The following is a 17,374-nucleotide window of genomic DNA, read 5'->3' on the forward strand; positions in this document are numbered from 1 at the left end:
GTGATTTAGTGAGAGATTCTGCCTCAAAAAATAAGGTGGTTAGTGGTAAAGAGCATGTCCATCTCTGGCCTCTGTACACACACGCCTTGCAAAAGAATTCAGTCTCCGTGGCTCTACAAGTGCTGCTCGCCCACAGCCCATCGCCACATCAAACCCACTGAATAGGAGTACAGAAACTTTCCAGAAAGAACCAGGTTGTTACAAATACCGAGACTCTTCAGGTCTTTGGTCAACACAGACAGTTTTTGCTCTGTCTCTCTTTTTGAGATGAGGTCAACACCTAAATGGCAATTTCTTTTAAAACATGCTCTTAACTGTGAAGCCCAGTCTGGGCTGGAACTCTTCCGTGATCCTCCTGTCTCAGCCTCCCTGGTACTGAGATCACAGGCGAGCGTGAACACTGAAATGTGAATTTTTATTAATTAATGCGTCTTGAAATGTACTTCAACTTTGCTTTACTTTTTTTTCCTTCCAACAAAATAAAGCAAAAACTCTTTGTGATTCCGTGCCGCATCGCCACAGATCTTCAACCCACACGGGTAGAGAACGACCTCCCCCGAGGCCCCCCCGGGAACCCCGCCCCTCCTGCGAGTCCCTCTTGTGGACACGCCCCCATGCTGACGCCACAAGTTTCCACCCCCTAAGAGGCGGGGCCTGCGCAAGCGCGACCTGGGCTCAGGCGGAGGCTGGGCAGACGCGGCTCAGACTCTCCAACATGGCGCAAGTAGGCGGCGGAGGATCTGCAGGCCGGGGATTCGGGGGCTCCCGCTGGGGTCGTTCGGGCTCCGGAGGCCACGAAAAGCTGCCGGTGCACGTGAGTGATCTCCCCAGTTTTCTCCTGGGGACTCGAATCCCCGCGGGCCGGAGGCCCGCCGCGCGGCCCCGACTTGGCCTCCGCTCTGCGCAACCGGGGCCCGGGGACCCCACACCCCTTCCCTGGAATCCTTCGCACTTCCCGGCGGCCCCACAGTTTCCCCCTAACGCTTCATTCCTTCACGCGGTTCCTCGGACCTCCAGAGATGCCGCGGTTCTCGACATTTCTCAGTCCTGTGGTCCCTGTCATCCCGGGGACCTCACGGGGCGCCCCGGAACCTCTCGGTCCTCCTCTCTGGCCTTTAGTTATCCTTGCCGTCCCTCGGTTTTCTAAGGGACTTCGCGACCTCTCCGAGACCCTTCGGTCCTCCCCGCCGGTCCTCGGTCCAACCCGGAACTCCTCGAGGCCCCTCGGGACCACCCGCAGGTTCTCGGTCCTCCTCGTCGGCCGTCGGTCCTCCCGGAATACCGCAGTTATTCTCGCGGCCTTCTGCCGCCCCGCGCCACTCCTCTTCTGTCCCTGGCCTTCCAGCCCTCTTCTTACATAGGACCCCGGCCTACCCACGGCCTTCTCATTCCCCGCAGGTGGAGGACGCTCTGACATACCTCGACCAGGTGAAGATACGCTTTGGTAGCGACCCTGCCACTTACAATGGCTTTCTGGAGATCATGAAGGAGTTCAAAAGCCAGAGGTAATCTGCAGGGCCTTGTGCACCTAGGAGTAGTGGGCTGAGCCACCCTTGGGGCCCTCAGCACAGGTTTGGAGGGCTCCAGAGCCCTTCCTAAAACAGGCACAGAATGAGGGAACTCTGATGACTGGTGGGGATTCTGGAAAGGTGCAGGAATTTGGGAGTGGGGGAGATCCAGGCCTGGACAGAGAGTGCTGATGCAGTCTTTATTTAAAATGTTGATTTGGGAGTCAGTGAGATGGCCCAGTATGTAAAGGTGCCTGCCACCAAGCCTGACCACCTGAGTTCCAGACACTCATGACAGGAGGAGAACTGACTCCTACAAGTTGTCCTCCGACCTGCACTTGGAACTGTGGTATATGCCCACAGGCAAAAAAAAAAAAAAAATCTATGCATAACATTTGGAAATGTTTATTTTAAAGAGTTTTAATTGTGAAAGGTTGGGGTACAGATTTTGATTGTTAGTTTTGGGGAACATCTTTGTAAATGCTGCAAGAAAATGTTACTTAAGGGGACACACATCATCTCTTCTTAAATCTTGTCCCCAAGATGCTTCTCACAGCACTTCCTAATCTGTAGCTTGTGTGGCTATAAAGGGCATAAGCCACAGCAACTTTTGTAAACACAGAACAGCTGAATTGGGGTGCTACTGAATTATGCCTGTGTCTTATAGAACCTTCTGGGAGGGGTGGATTGTCAAGGATTCACCCTAGTGACAGGTAGGTGGAATTAGAGCCCAAGCTGTCAGCCAGCTTTTCACAGGTCTTGGTACTGCTCTGCCATTGTCCTTTCTTAGGAATTATGGAAGGCCTGGTCTGGTTTCTGGTGCTGAGGCCCGAAGATGACCTTACCATGTTGTCTCCATTTTTCTCCCAGTCCCCCAAGTTTATACACCTCCTTTAGCTAAAGAAAGAAAGAGAGAGAGAGAGAAAGAAAGAAAGAAAACGTAGCCTCATCCTTCCCTAATTCATAAAATCAGAGGGAATACATTGCTGGGAGAAGTGTGGCTTCCTGTTGATTGTCAGCCTCATACACCCCAGGAGCTCAGATGGTTTGGAGAGCTGTAAATACTTTATAGTTCTTGCCAAACCTAGCCACAGGTGGTCTCACATGGTGGGCCCATTTAGGAATCTATACCATCATTTAAGCCAGAGCTGTGAAAACTTTACGGACATTTGGGTGAGTGGGTTTTTCAACCTTGCTCCCAGTACTCTTGCCCACTTACATTTTTTCCCCCCCAGCATCGACACCCCTGGCGTGATCAGACGTGTATCTCAGCTTTTTCATGAGCACCCTGACCTCATTGTGGGGTTTAATGCGTTCCTCCCACTTGGATACCGCATAGACATTCCCAAGAGCGGCAAGTTGAACATGCAGTCGCCTCTGAGCAGCCAGGTAGGCTTCGCTTGAGTGATGTGGCCCTCCAGAGTCAAGCCCACAAGGAGCACAGCCAGGTGTTTGGTGATGTTGCTGGAAGTCTTGTGCAGTCTGGTTTTTTTTGTTTTGTTTTGTTTTGTTTTTTGTTTTTTTAAGGTTCTCTAGTCAAGATAGGAACACAGAGGCAGTGTCTGCATCCCAAAGTGAGCAGTTTAGAGGTCCTGAGTATAGTGGCTGGGGTATGGTTCAGTGTGGCATACATAGTACACTTAGCATAGGCAAAGCCCTGGGTTTAGTCCCCAGCCCTTGAGGTTGGGTGCACAGGGCGGTGATACCAGGGTCCAGGAGAATTTTATGTTCAGAGTCATCGAATCACTAGCTGCTGAGGTCTGGCCTCAGGGCTTTCCCAACAAGTCTAACAGGCCAAGTATTCAGTGACCTCTGGTGGCTTTCATTGATCTCAGGCCACCAGTAACCCAGGTGCTTGGGCTGTGTGCATAGGAATAACTGTTTTCTGTCACTTGTGGAATTGTCACAGGTTCCTTTCTCAGCTAAGACTTGGGCGCTGCTCCACTCTGCCACTCTGACATCAGCACAGATAGTTCTGAAACTTATCTTCCTGTCTCAGCCCTCCAAGTGTTAGGATGACATGTGAGCCACCACAACAGGTTTTCAGTGAAGTTGGAGAGGGACTCTGGAAAGGTGGTGTGGCCCTGAAGTTCCCTCTAAGAGATTCCTGTGGAAGTTCTGCTGGTTCCCCTCATCAGCATGCCTCTTGAAGCCCGGAAGCTCAGCCCAGGTTTCAGAGTTTCCACTTCCCACCTGTACCTGAACCCAGGATCCATGGCACCAAAGCTTTAGCCAAGCGACTTCTGAAACTCATGTGGCTGCGATGCAAAGCAGCGTGAGCTTTGTAGAGCGCAAAGAGCAGTTCCTCGAGTGTGCATACTGTGAGCATGATTGTCGCTCACTAGGAAGCAACAGGAAGTAGAGCCTGAGTTATGGGGTGGGCCGCCCCTCCACCCCCCAATCGCACAGGACTTTTAGTAAAGTAAAGCCAGGAGCAGTTTTGTTTCCCTCATAGGTGGCTTAGGTGATGAAGGGCCTCAGTGACTTACAGAAAGGATGACAAAGACCATCTCAGGCTTATAAACAAGGCACTTTTGGCAGTCTTGAGTCACATTCCCTCAGGGTATTCTGGAGCCCCTGAGTCTTGGTGACAGTGATGGTCTGATAGTGCCCAGCCCTGATCCTGACCCAGATGTTTCCTGCTTTCTAACTCGGGGTTCACGGGAGACGTCCTCCAGAATTCCTAAAGCCTTAGAGATAGCATCGCAGCAGGAGCGTGTACAGGTCTCCACATGTCAGTGCCTTGCAGATTTTCATTCTTTGAGTTGTTTTTCAATCTTTGCTGTTTTTTTTATTTGAGACATAGTCTCTGTAGCCCAGGCTGGCCCTGGAACTTGACATTCTCCTGCTTCAGCTTACAGAGTGCTGGGATGATCAGTACCTACTATCTCAGCACCCTAGCTTCATTGTTTTGAAATGCAGCTTGGGATCGAAATCTCTTCCCCCACATTTCCCCTCTCCCTTTCCCCCAGCTCTTCCATTGTAATAGTTTGGAGTGACAGCCACAGATGGGTACTGTTTCTTCTTTTCTTTTTTTTTTTTTTCTGTATATTGTTTTTTTAAATTAATTTATTTTTTATTACTTATAATTTATTCACTTTGTATCCCAGCTGTAGCCCCCTCCCTCATTCCCTCCCAATCCTACTATCCCTCCCTCTTCTCTTCCCCTGCCCCTCCCCAAGTCCACTGGTAGGGGCGGTCCTCCTCCCCTACCGTCTGTCCCTAGCCTATCAGGTCTCATCAGGACTGGCTACATTGTCTTCCTCTGTGGGCTGGTAAGGCTGCTCCCTCATCAGGGAGTCAAAAATCCAGCCACTCAGTTCATGTCAGAGACAGCCCATGTTCCCCTTACTAGGGAACCCACTTGGACACTCAGGTGCCATGGGCTACATATATGCAGGGGTTCTAGGTTATTTCTATGCATTCATCTGCTGTTGCTTCTCCCTAAGTAAGCATCTTCAGAGCTGTTGCCTCAGCCCCTACTGGCGTTCACAGTATATGTTTTTGTGTTGCTGTTCTCCAACTGAACTCTTCAGAGGAGGCCTTTACCTGTGCCTTTCCAGGTCCTCTGTGTCCCTGAGCTGTGTTAGGGAAGGAAGCAACTATCAGTAGGCAAGAGAGTATGGGACATGTAGCTCCTGAGAACTGTTAGAGCAGGTCTAGGTTTTGCTGACTGATAGGAGGTTTTGGCTACTCACTTTGGGGAGGCTGGATCAGTTCCTGTCAAGAACAGGTGGTGTCTTGGTCTGAAGAGTTCCAAACCACCACTTCCTTGGAGCTGGGCTCTCAGTTTAATTTAGGTTTTGGGCATAGGACTCCCAATGAGAGACCAGCTGATAGCAGGGTCTTTGTGGCACTGGGCTGAATAGGGAGGAGGAAGGGCCTTGGATGGATGGGGCCATTAGGAGCATTCTCTGTAAAGTGGAATAGGGCTGGAGAGGAGCTGAGAAGCAAGCTTGTAGGACATGGCATGGCCAGGAAGTCTTTTGCTGTTGGGCCAGGAATTAGCCAATCCAGAGACTTCTCAGAGGCTGGGGAGGACCCATGTCTTGGGACAGGATCCAGGAGGGTATCAGTGAGGTAAGGTGTGTGTATGACCCAGGCTGGCCCTTTGGTTCCTAGGCAGAAGCCGCAAGACCCTGGCAGCTGGGTCTGGCTATTTGTTCATTTAGGCTCTTGAATATCCAGGGGACTGTGTGGTCCTTGAGTCGATGTGGGGCTCAGTGTGGGGATCAGCTATATAAACAGTTACCCCAGGAGGAAGGGGGTACTAAGGGCAGGCAGGGAAAGAGGATGGGGCTAGTCTAGAAAGTTCTGCTGCCTACTGTTGGTTTTTATAGTTTCCAAAGATCACTGTAAAAAATTGTATTATAGCTGTACAAAGCATCACCACTTATTCCAGAACATTCCCTTTCCTCAGGAACAGACCTGCCAACCACTCCTCTGCTTCTTGTCTCTCTATATTACCTATTCTGGGCATTTCATCATTCACTCACATAGTATCTGTCATCGTTTCTTTTCTTGGCTGAGTAATGGTCCACTGGATGGACGATGTTTTGTCCTTTTGTCTGGTGGGTGTTTGAGTTGTTTCCACCTCTGGTTGGCAGTTGGGAATGGCGCCTCATTGAGTGTTGGTGTATGAGTCCTTTCCATTTTGGATCTGCTTATAGGATTGTGATTGTTGGACTGCAGGGAAATTCTCTGTTGGATTATTGAGGCGCTGAAGGCTGTTTCCATAGTAACTGTTCTTCCCACCATCTAGTACCTTCTGCAGAGTCCCTGTCCAGAGAGCTGCCTCTCTGTTGTGCCATACTGGTATATTCAGGGGACCCGAGCGGTCATATGGTGCTGGTGCATGTCTGAGTGGCTGAGAAGGCCCCAGTCTTGCCGAGGGCAAAGCCAGACCCCTGTGACCTTGAGCATAAGCAGGCAGGTTCCTGAGTCTTAGCCTGCATTTGTGATCAGTGTGTCCTCAGCTTTGGCTTCTGGCACTGTGTGTGTCCACTGTCACTGTGGTTGTCTCTTGAGGCTCTGCCCTGATACCTGAGAACACTACTAGTTGGCCTCTGATTGTTGAGTTCTGTACCTGCAGATTTGCCACAGATGGAACATTTCAGGAAGCATACACATCTACTGAGCATACAGACTGGCTTAGGACACCAGGCTGGGGGGTGTGGTCTGTGTCTGAGCCTATGCTTGTATTGTATGTAATTGTCATTCCCTAGTCACAAGGTGGAACTATTGACAATGTGCCTTGTATAAAATGCTTGGTGGTGGTGTATGCTTGTGAGAGGCTGTGCAAGTCTGTATAATGCTGTTCCAAATTTACAGTTTATAGAAGAGGTCCTGGAACCTGTTCCCACCTTGGATACTAATGCACTGCTGTTTGGCAATGGGGCCTTGAGTGAATAAACATAGACCTGATGAGACCATTTGGGAGAGCCCTAATTTGGCTAACATTCTTTTTTATGTGTGGGTGTAGTTGTGGGTGGGTGGGTTTTTTTGTTTGTTTGTTTTGTTTGTTTGTGAGACAGGGTTTCTCTGTATAGCTCTGGCTGTCCTGGAACTTGTTCTATAGACCAGGCTGGCCTCAAACTCAGATATCCTTCTGCCTCTGCCTCCCAAGTGCTGGGATGAGTGATGTGTGCCACCATGCCCTCTGTTCCTGGTGTTCTTTTCAGAAGTAATTGAGGAAAAATGGGTGAGATGGCTCATGCCAGTAATCCCAGCACTCAGGAGGCAGAGGCAGGTGGATCTCTGTGAGTTCGAGACCAGCCTGGTCTAAAAAGTAAGTCCAGAACAGCCAGGGCTACACAGAGAAACCCTGTCACAAAAAACCAAAAAAAAAAAAAAGTGTTGAAGACATAGTGCTTGCCTTCCCTCAGGAACCTGAGTCCTTGCTGCTGGCACCTCATTCACTATACACCTTCTGCCTCCAGCCTCTTAAGGAAAATTATCTGTTGTTCAAGAAACCATTCAGGTGTCATGTGTGTGCCTGCTGCCCAGAGGAGGGAGCTGCTGGGGAAACAGGAAAGTTGTTCAGAGTCACTAAAAGATGGTTCTGGAAGATCATGGTGAGCATGCCATCTGACTAGAACCTTGAGATCAGCTGTGGTGACTGCTCCAGTGGAGAAGTGTGGGATGTTTCCTCCAGAGGGAGGAAATGCTTGTCTCTCATGGGTCCACAGGAATAGCACATGGCCCCCTGGCCACCCCATGCCACTCACTGCCTATGTTTCTCAGGAGAACTCTCACAGCCATGGTGACTGTGGTGAAGACTTGAAGCAGATGTCCTACAAGGAGGACAGAGGCCGAGTGCCCATGGAGTCGGACTCTGTGGAGTTCAACAATGCTATCAGCTATGTGAACAAGATCAAGACCCGCTTTCTGGACCACCCTGAGATCTACAGGTCCTTCCTAGAGATCCTACACACCTACCAGGTGAGGCCTAGCACAGCACAGCACCTGGGCCCTTCCCAACCTAGGCATTGTTTGACGTTGAGGACCTGAGAGTGGAGCTCAGGGCCTCAAGCTGGCCAGGCACTTGCTGCAAGCCATAACCCAGCTAGACACTATTGCTAGCTTTTCTCAGCCAGGGCATAACTGCAGTGTTCCGTCTGGTTCTGGGAGAGTCAGAAGCAGGTTGAGGTGGAAAAAGGGTGCATGTTGAGAGGTGTGTAGGCCAACCCTTGGTCCAGTAGCAGGGAGGAAAAAAGGCTACGGACAGCCTGTGGAGGGTCCAGGATCAAAGTACACAGCTCTGATTCTCACATAGGAAACTTTCTTAGCCAGCTCAAAAACTAACACTTAAAATGATAGGTTATGACTCCAGCATTACACCACGCATAAAGTTGCAAAAATAAGGTTTTTTGGCATACAAGTTCACCATCATAGTGCAGCCTAGGTGTCCCATAAACTTGGAGAGCCCCATTGATGGTCTGCCTTTGAAGCACAACTCCATTAGTGTGTGCCAGGGAGCGGCTTGACTTATGTGCGTGTGAAAACCTCAGGTAGTGACAGTGTGCCTCCCAGCACAGCAGCACCTCCAGAGAGAGCACAGATGGAGGGTGCTGGTATAGTTTTGTGTTCTTGGGGGCACACCAGCCAGGTAGGTGCAACTTGCTACTGAGCAGTGTTGAGGCTGCTGTGCTGGTTTAAGGAAGTTTGGTGGTGTCTGCAGAGGCCAAGCCCAGAGTGCAGGCCTTGGCCAGGGTGTGTGCATTCCACTAGTTCCTGCAGCAGGATCCATGCAGGCTTCTTCCTCCGAGTTAGTCTTATCTTTATGTCTCTAGGAATGAAGAGGTGGCAAGAACACTGTGCTTGCACGTTACTTTTTACAGTTTACATGTTCTGTAGGGGACACTACACCTGCCTGCTGAGCTATCTTGCCAGTCCCTAATTTTTTTTTTTGTGTGTGTGTATATATATATATATATATATATATATATATATATATATACACATATATATACATGTATATATATATTTAAAAATAGTGCTTTGAAGGCAGATGTGGCTTCAGAATGCTGAGCTAGGGGGAATGCTGTAAGTCAAGGGCATCCTGGACTACACAGTGAGCCCCGACTCCCTCCTGAGCCACCTTGAGATTCTTAAAACCATACATGTCTGTTGGGGCTGTTGTATTATTATAGGCTTGGATTCTCAACTGAGGGTTCTGGCTCTCATTCCAGAACATCAGAGTTAGGATTAGAGTTCCTCTTTCCCTTCCCTTAGTCAACTCTACCAGTGCCAAGACTTTCCCTGGGAGCTGAGGGTGCTGTTCACAGGGCTAGTGAGTTTGCATGAGGCCTTGGGTTCATTCCTAGCACTGTGCAGAAAATCAAAACCACACAAAACAACTTCCCTTCCTAAAGGGCAATGCTACAGTGGCTGCTATCAGGTTGTGGCCGTATGTGCTGTTCTCTTGACTATGACATTGAGTTAGGTGGCATATTTCTACCAAAGTCCTTTTTCTTTTTTAAGAACATGTCTCATACTTTAACACAGCCTAGCCTGGTACTGGCAGTCCTCCTACCTCAGCCTTCTGAAATGCTGGGATGTCAAGTATGTGCTATCATGTAGTTCCTAAAAGCCACCTGGATTCTGCATCCCTGTCCCAATTCTCTAGCCTCAACGTCTACCACCTCCTCCCACACCTCAGTCCTCCCTCACCTTGGGCCAATGCACACAAGAAGCCTTTCTTTGTTCCTCACTCATCTCCTGATCCAGCAAGCATGGCTCCCTCTTTGCAAGGTCACAGGATTTTTCTCTTATCTGGTGCCCTGTTCTTCCATTGCTCTGAGACCCATTGTGCCCTCCCCTTTCTGTGTGGCAGGGCTCAGGCCACTGAGAGCAGAATATACTTGTAGTGTAGGTACAAGGCTGATGTTGGCACAGCTGCACGTTCCTGCACTGGGACCTGTCTTACCCTCCTTTCTTTTCCCACCTGCAGAAGGAACAGCTGCACACTAAAGGTCGCCCGTTCCGTGGCATGTCGGAGGAGGAGGTCTTCACAGAGGTGGCCAACCTCTTCCGTGGTCAAGAGGACCTGCTCTCAGAGTTTGGACAGTTTCTGCCTGAAGCAAAGAGGTCTCTGGTGAGTGCCAAGTGTCCAGGATCTTGTCCTCATGATATGTGTGAGGAGCTAGAGTCTGCCAGGCGTGTCTTACACACTGTGCCTGCGGTACTGTGGGAGGAATTGTCTTCACATGGAGACAGGCTTTCAGAAGTAGGAGAAGGAGGGCTGTGCCCAGGAACAGGCTGCACTTGGCTTTCTCCCCATCCAACCACATGCTGTGGCCTGAGGCCTGCCAGAGGTGCCGTTTCTGTGCCTTTTGTTTTTTTTTCCACACATATTAGTCTTTATTGAAAAGTAAAGATGAAATGGATGACCCATAAAATTCACCACTTTAAGCGATTCTGGGTCAGGGGTTGGGAGTCAGGTAGCAGTGGTGACACACAGCTTTAGTCCCAGCACTCAGAGGCAGAGCCAAACAATCTGAGTTTGAGGCCAACCTGGTTGGCATAGCCAGTTCCAGACTACTCAGGACTACAAAGGATAGAATTCAGTGCTGTGCAGTCTACTTAACATGTAGTACGATCAAAACCTTCAGCTAAGTTATAGGCTACATGCCTCCAAAATGAGACTCTGTCCCCATCAGTGCCCACCCTGTCCATCCCCCAGTCTCTGATATGCTTCCTGCCTGGATTTGCCTGCTCTGGTCATTTGTCACTTGGGGTCTGTGACTGTATGTTTTTTTGAGATGTGTCTATATTTAGTTTTTGCTAATATTCCCTCCTGTTGGCTGAGTGATAATGTTCCCAAATGTGAGTTTTCCCATCTCATCCACTCATGTTGTAGACGTGGGGTGGTTTGTTGTGAAGATGTTCGGAGTGAACAGACATGTAAAAGTGATGATTTGGATGCCTGGTGGCAGCTGTGGGTCTGAGGGTCCATGAGCTTCCTGGATCACACGGCAGCTTCATTTAGCTTCCTACAGAACGTAGTGTTTTCTGCAGCAGTGGTTCCATCTCTCTGTGTCCTGCCCACACTAATTCCTTTCTGTTTTGTGTTGAGTTGTTTTACAACTCTGAGAGTGAAATGCATCTCAGCTTGTACTGCGATTCCCCAGTGCAATTGATTCAATTGAATATCATGTTTGTGTACTGGCTTTTTTAAAACAAATTTTTATATTTTTATATGTATGAGTGCTTTATCTTTTATGTTCACCTGCACACCAAAAGAGGGCACCAGATCTCATTATAGATGGTTGTGAGCCACCATGTGGTTGCTGGGAATTGAACTCAGAACCTCTGAAGAGCAGCCAGTGCTCTTAACCACTGAGCCATCTCTCCAGCCCCGTGTGTACTGGCTTTAAGATATGTTGTTTATTATTGTTTATGTGTATGTATTTTGTCTGTATGATATTTTGTGCACCATATGCATGCAGGTGCCTATGGAGACCAGAAGAGGGCATCAGGTCCCCTGGAGCTGGAGTTACAGGTACTAGTGAGCCGTCACATGGGTCCTGGAACTTGAACCCGGATCCTCTGCAAGGGCAGCTGATGTTCATACCACTGAGCCACCTGTCTCTCCAGCTGCAGCTGAGCCCACAGCGTCTTACATGTGTGAACTGCAGATTCTCACCCCCATCTGTCATCTTTTCCCTGCTTTGTTCACGTTTTTGATGTACAAGATCTTTTGATTTTGATCATTTCTTTTCTCATATCACTCTTAGCCTTAAACTTTAGTTTTAGCTCTTAAGCTGCATTTTATATATGGGGAGTGAGTCAAGTCCAGCTTCAGATCCACTTGTCCAGCACATCTGTGGCAGGATGTGCTGCCATGCTTGGTGCTATGTTGATATTACCGCTGTGAGTGCAGATGCTTGTGACTGTGTTGCCACGTTTTGGCCTAACAGTGGCACTGCAGCTTTTGCAGTGAGTTCAAAAACAGGAAGCCAGTATCCTTCACCTCCTGTTTTTTCTCAGACCCCTGATGATTGATGATCATCTTTCTGTTTTCTCTGTGAGATTGGGTCTCACTGTAGCTCAGGCTTGCCTCTTGACATGTGATCCTCCTACCTAGGGCTCCCTGCATGCTGGAATCACTGTTGTGGGCCACTACTCTGAGTCATTCTTTTTTTTAAATTACTATTACATATTTCTGTACATGTGTTTGCCGTGTGTGTGCCATGTGTGTACCAGTCACAGTTGATATGGAAGTCAGAGGATAACTTTCTCCTTTTACCCTCTGTCTCTCAGGACCACACTTGGGTCCAGGCACTTTACCAAATGGGACCTGGGCCTGGTTTTTGGTCTAGTCAGGTGTTTGCATCCTGGCATGTTACCATTGTTTCCTCAGGCTTCTTACACAGGCCAGTGGCCAGTTGCCTCGGGTTTGTCACCATGTCTTGAACCATGTCAACCCTAGGTGGGATGAAACCTGAAAATAACTAACTACATCAGAGAAGCATGTATCATCCAGCATGCCTACCTGGTTTCTAGGTGCCCTCCAGGCCCAGATGATGGCAAAGCCCTGGGAGCCACGTGGCCTGCTGTGCCTTCCACCTTCAGGCAGAGCTAGGCTGTACATTGCCCTTGGGCCTTCCTTCCTCCTCAGAACTGTGACCATCTGTCTACTCAAGTGAGACCACAAGCTGCTGGCTCACTTCAGGTGATGAGTGTTGTGTAAACTGCTGGAACAAGCTGCAGAAGCTCAGTCCCTGATTGTTCCCACAGGTGACACTGCCTCACTCCATGTCCCCAGAGCTTCACAGACCTATAGGGGCTCCCCTTTGAATCCATGCCTGTCATCTCAGTGGCTTCGTTGTCTTGTATGTTTTAATGCCGTGTGACACACTGCATAAGGGAAGAAGGTTTCATTGTGGCTCATGTTTTCCTAGGTCTCTGCTGCTGTCCTTGGCTCCCTGGACTCTGAGCTTGCTCTGAGAAGACCCTCAGGGCAGTGGGGGCTGATGCAGTGGCTGCTCATCTCCCTCCACACACACCAGACAGTGAGCTGGAACCCTCACCTTCCCTCCAGTCAGGCCCCGCCTCCAGAACAGCACACCTAGTCAGACACAAAGTCATGAGCACATGAGTCTTTGGGGGTTGCTTCATCTGGATACCATGGTACCTTATTCCTACCATAAAAGTATGTATGATAAGGGTGGTACCTCAGGGTCCTGATGGCATAACCATAGATTAGGATGAGTTTCCTGTCAGCTGCTTCTCAAGCTGGGGCTGGTATTTGGGTCCTCAGGTCTGTGTGCTGCATCTGAGAGGTACGGCTCTATCCCAACAGCCCTTGGAATTGGGAGCCTATGCCATCCTCCACTGCCCTCCCTGAACTACCCTAATGGGGTGGAATGATGCGGGGGGGGGGGGGGGCGGGAGCGGTGGCCTGGACCTTGAAGCTCAGGGGAGTTCTGGGGTGCAAGGCCTCCCTTGCTTTCTTCAGTGGTGGGCCTGATACCCTGAACTTATAGCTCTGACTCTGGGCTGGGCCTCAGTAGGTACTCAGTTAAGTTAGCTACTGGCCTGAGGCCCTGTTTCAGTCCTAGCCCACAGGAAAACCAGAAGGCTTGTCTGTTGGACCACAGTGATGGTCCAGACCTTTAATCCCTGTACTCTGGAGGGAGGGGCAGGTGGTTATCTATGAGTTCCAGGTCATAGACATGAGTTCCCAGGGCAACATAGACACTGTCTCAAAATAATAAGTGACAGACAGTGAGCTGAGGAACTTTGCTAAAAGTCAAAGAAACCTGGGACAGATGGCTAACTAAGATGTCCGTTTAACATATCAAAGCTGATGGTGGCCACCAGACTCTCTCAGCCTGGCCAGTAGGACCTGTTGCAGAGTCCTGGTTCTTCCCTGCACTTCTCACCTGCCCCGGGTCTTTAACCCTCCGACTCCCAAACAACTTCACTTCCCCAGCCTGATCCCTGCATAACTTAGTGATTTTAGCTATGCAGGCTCTTAGCTTCTGCTTGGCTCCACTCCTGGATCTTTCCTGGTTGTGCCCTCCCCTCTTCACGGCCCAGGTCAGCCTGGACCCTTCCAGATGCCCCTGGCTATGCTCTTCCTCGTATCTACAATAAATCTGTCAGATCCTAGGGAGTGGTCACCAAATGAAATGAAAAGAAAAATGATGTGACCACTGAACATGACCGGGGGGGAGGGGGGGGGAAGCAAATGAAGAAAGAAGGAGCGTGCCTGGGAACCCAGAGGCCAAGAGGGCAATAGTAACAATCACAAATAAATAAACAGCTTCTGCTTGGGAGGCAGTAGCAGGTGCATCTCTGTGAGTTTGAGGCTAGCCTGCTACAGAACTAGTTCCAGGACAGTCAGGGCTACATAGAGAAACCCTGTCTTGGAAAACAAACAAACAAAAAAAACCTTTCCTGACCCAGCAGCAGTCACAGCATTCATAGAACTCTCAGGAGAGGCCAGCTTTCTTCCCTAATATTTCCTCTTTAGTCACTGCCATGACTGAAGTTCCACAGTGCCCCAGCCCCTAACACAGCAGAGTATGTGAACAGCCGTCAAGCACAGTGTGAGAAAGCTGTCCTGTGCATTTAAGTTTGTACTGTTTAAAATAATTACAGTAACAATATAGAAATTCCAGACGTTCATAAAGCCACTTAGGAGTTTTTGACTTGGCTAAATTACTTAGTTTAAATAAAGTTGTTTTGGAAATGGTTTAATATTAACTCATGATACTGTTCTTCCAGAGGATCCAAGTTCAGCTCACAGCACCCACAAGAGGACCTCTGTAACTTCAGTCCCAGGGGATCCAACACCCTGTTTGGCCTCCACTGCCACTTCATGCACACGGTGCACAGACATCCATGGAGGCTACAGAAATAAATATTCTTTTTTTAATTTAGAAAACTACATAATGTTTATTCATACATCATGGGACAAGCTGCAGAGGGACTAGTTATCTCATAAGCTGTTGGACACACATCATACTGTTATAGACCTTTGCAGTCTTCATTTTAAGCCAGGAATAAATCGGCATCATCTTTACTAAACCTGTCTGTTGAATACCAGCCGGATCCAAGTGTTCCCGTGCATTGGAGAATCAGCCCTGTTCTAGTGACTTGAAAATTGGTAGCCTCATCTGACACATGAGGTCAGGCACATGAGCACAGCCTGTGGGCTGTGGGCCAGGAAAACTTTGCAAAGTGAATGGGCATGGCTGTATGTCAGTAAAACTTTATTCGGTGGGCTTTTTACAGAGTGAATAGGTTTGGCTATCATTAAAACTTCACAGAGTGAATGGGCTGCCTGCAAACCATTAAAACCTCATTTATAGAATGAATGACTGTAGCCATTGGTGGTAGGCCTTGTGTGAATAGTTGGCCAACCCAGCCCTGATTTGGGGCCTGTCTAGACCAAAAAAAAAAAAAACAGCACAAAACAAAAACCATTAAACAGCTAATGTGGAGGGGATGTATGCGCAGTGTCAGGGACAGCAGTGCTGGGTCCCTGAAGCTAGGCTGCGTGCTAAGCATCAGCTCACCCCAAGGGCCCATGCCGCTCTGTTGTGCTCACAGCCCTGACCTGCCTCTTCACAACTGGGAGTTTGGATCTGTTTGGATCTGAAAAATAGTTTCAGTGAAGAGCTCCCTGGGAACAGCACTTTTTCTACTTGAGGTTCCTGGGACAGTTTTGATGGACTGACTGAGCTATTTATTTTCGAGACAGGCTCTTGCTGTGTAGCTTACACCGATTGCAATTGGTTCTTCTCCTGCCTCAGTCTCCTGAGGGCTAAGATAACAACCATGTGCTGTCATGCCTGGCTGTTGGGTTTAGGGGATCTGTCTTATTTGCGGCTGAAGGGTAGGCTTTAAGTGTTGTAAAAATTTCTTCCCCTTACAGAGTAGTTTCTCCTCCAGAGATGATCCCTTAACCCAGTGCTTCAGGGTGTTGCTGTGTGTGCAGTCTAGCACTTTCCCTGTGTGACATGTTAACAAATGGCTACCTGCTGATTCTGCAGGTGTGGTTTTTTTCTTGGTTTTGCCTTTTTCTTTTTGCTTTGTGCATTGCACATGCCTGCCGTGGCAGCAGCACAGAGCCAGTCTGCAAAGCATTTTGCTGCCATCGGTACACCATGACTGCATCTTGCCCACAGTCTGGGCAGGTAGCACCTCCTTCACGTGGGATCTAGATCCCATGTGAAATGGGAGTAGTGGATGCTGATACTCATTCAGGGTATTAGAGAGTCTCTGACCTCCTTAGCTTCGGAGTAGTAGCATCCCTGTCCTGTTGGTTAAACCCTGTTCCAGCCATCCTTCCTTGTGACACAGCACAGAGCAAGGGCTCTCTCATGACATGTCTATCATTCATGGCAAAAAAAACCCCTTGAAACCTGGTTTTGAAGACCCCACCAGTGACCTGGATGATGTGAGCTACTTCCTCTTGCTGTTGGGGCTGTATACTGTTGCCCACCCCCTATGTAGAATGCTTTGTGTCGAGCCTACCAGGCACACTCAGTTGTCTTCCTGCTGAGACTCTGGCTCCTTAGAGGTGACAGGGAGCCTTTTCCAGCCCTGTGCAACATTCACCTGTGGCCTGTGCACTCAGTGTCTGCCCCAGAAAAGAGGACCAACTTCAGTCTATGTTCTCAGTGCAGAGACCCTTGCATGTGACACACAATGCCTAACAAGGCTCTAGGCCAAACCAGAATCTACTGCATGTACACAGGTGGGCCATCTGCCTTTCTCCATCTGACCACCTCCTGTTTATGTCCTTAGTTCACAGGCAATGGGCCGTGTGAGATGAACAGTGTGCAGAAGAGTGAGGAGAAGAGTCTGGAACACAGCAAGAAGCGCTCTCGGCCCTCACTCTTGCGCCCTGTGTCTGCACCAGCCAAGGTAAAACTCCATGTGTGGTTCTAACTGCACATGACGGGAGTGATGTGGAGGGCCAAGCAGCAGGGGAGCCCGAGGCCAGAGCCTAGTCTGCTAGGAAAAGATGTCTGCTGACCTAGTATTTCTTCCCCTGCTCTCTTGACCTGAGCTTGTGAGGAGGAAGGGGGAGTTGGAAGGAAGGGTGAGGCTTGCTGTTGATCTCCTTTTCACTGTCCTGACTCTTTCGTAGGTGGGGCTGCAATTGAAATGTGCAGTTGTATGGTTTGGTTACTGCACAACTGAGGAGTGAAGGTGGCTGGCAACAGTTCCTGTCCCGCTCATCACCCCGTGATGGTGGATTTCTAGTTCTGTCACTGTGTGTTTTCCAGTTGACTTTCTATAGTAATAAAGTTTTTTGGCATTTCTGTTTATTTAGTTATGTGGAGCAGTGTCAACCTCAAGTCACAATTCATTACTATTACTGGTATCTTGACACCCAAACTGCC

General features: G+C 49.1%; 1 protein-coding gene across 2 annotated transcripts in view; it reads left to right on the top strand.

The window, feature by feature from the left end:
• The first annotated feature begins 657 nt into the window (after positions 1–657).
• The window catches only part of Sin3b (SIN3 transcription regulator family member B), a 36,107-nt gene continuing 19,390 nt past the window's right edge, over positions 658–17,374 (top strand). The window contains exons 1-7 of one of the 2 annotated variants that reach the window (XM_021660618.2): positions 658–814; positions 1,399–1,505; positions 2,744–2,897; positions 7,752–7,949; positions 9,961–10,104; positions 16,773–16,892; positions 17,119–17,299. In XM_021660618.2, the coding sequence (XP_021516293.1) occupies positions 716–814; positions 1,399–1,505; positions 2,744–2,897; positions 7,752–7,949; positions 9,961–10,104; positions 16,773–16,892; positions 17,119–17,178 (882 nt within the window). In that variant the 5' untranslated portion in view covers positions 658–715 and the 3' untranslated portion in view covers positions 17,179–17,299. Of the gene's footprint in view, positions 815–1,398; positions 1,506–2,743; positions 2,898–7,751; positions 7,950–9,960; positions 10,105–16,772; positions 16,893–17,118; positions 17,300–17,374 lie in introns of those variants that run through there. The other variant, XM_021660617.2, reaches the window with a different exon arrangement.

The sequence above is a fragment of the Meriones unguiculatus genome, chromosome 7, assembly GCF_030254825.1.
Source record: "Meriones unguiculatus strain TT.TT164.6M chromosome 7, Bangor_MerUng_6.1, whole genome shotgun sequence".
Lineage (NCBI taxonomy): Eukaryota > Metazoa > Chordata > Mammalia > Rodentia > Muridae > Meriones > Meriones unguiculatus.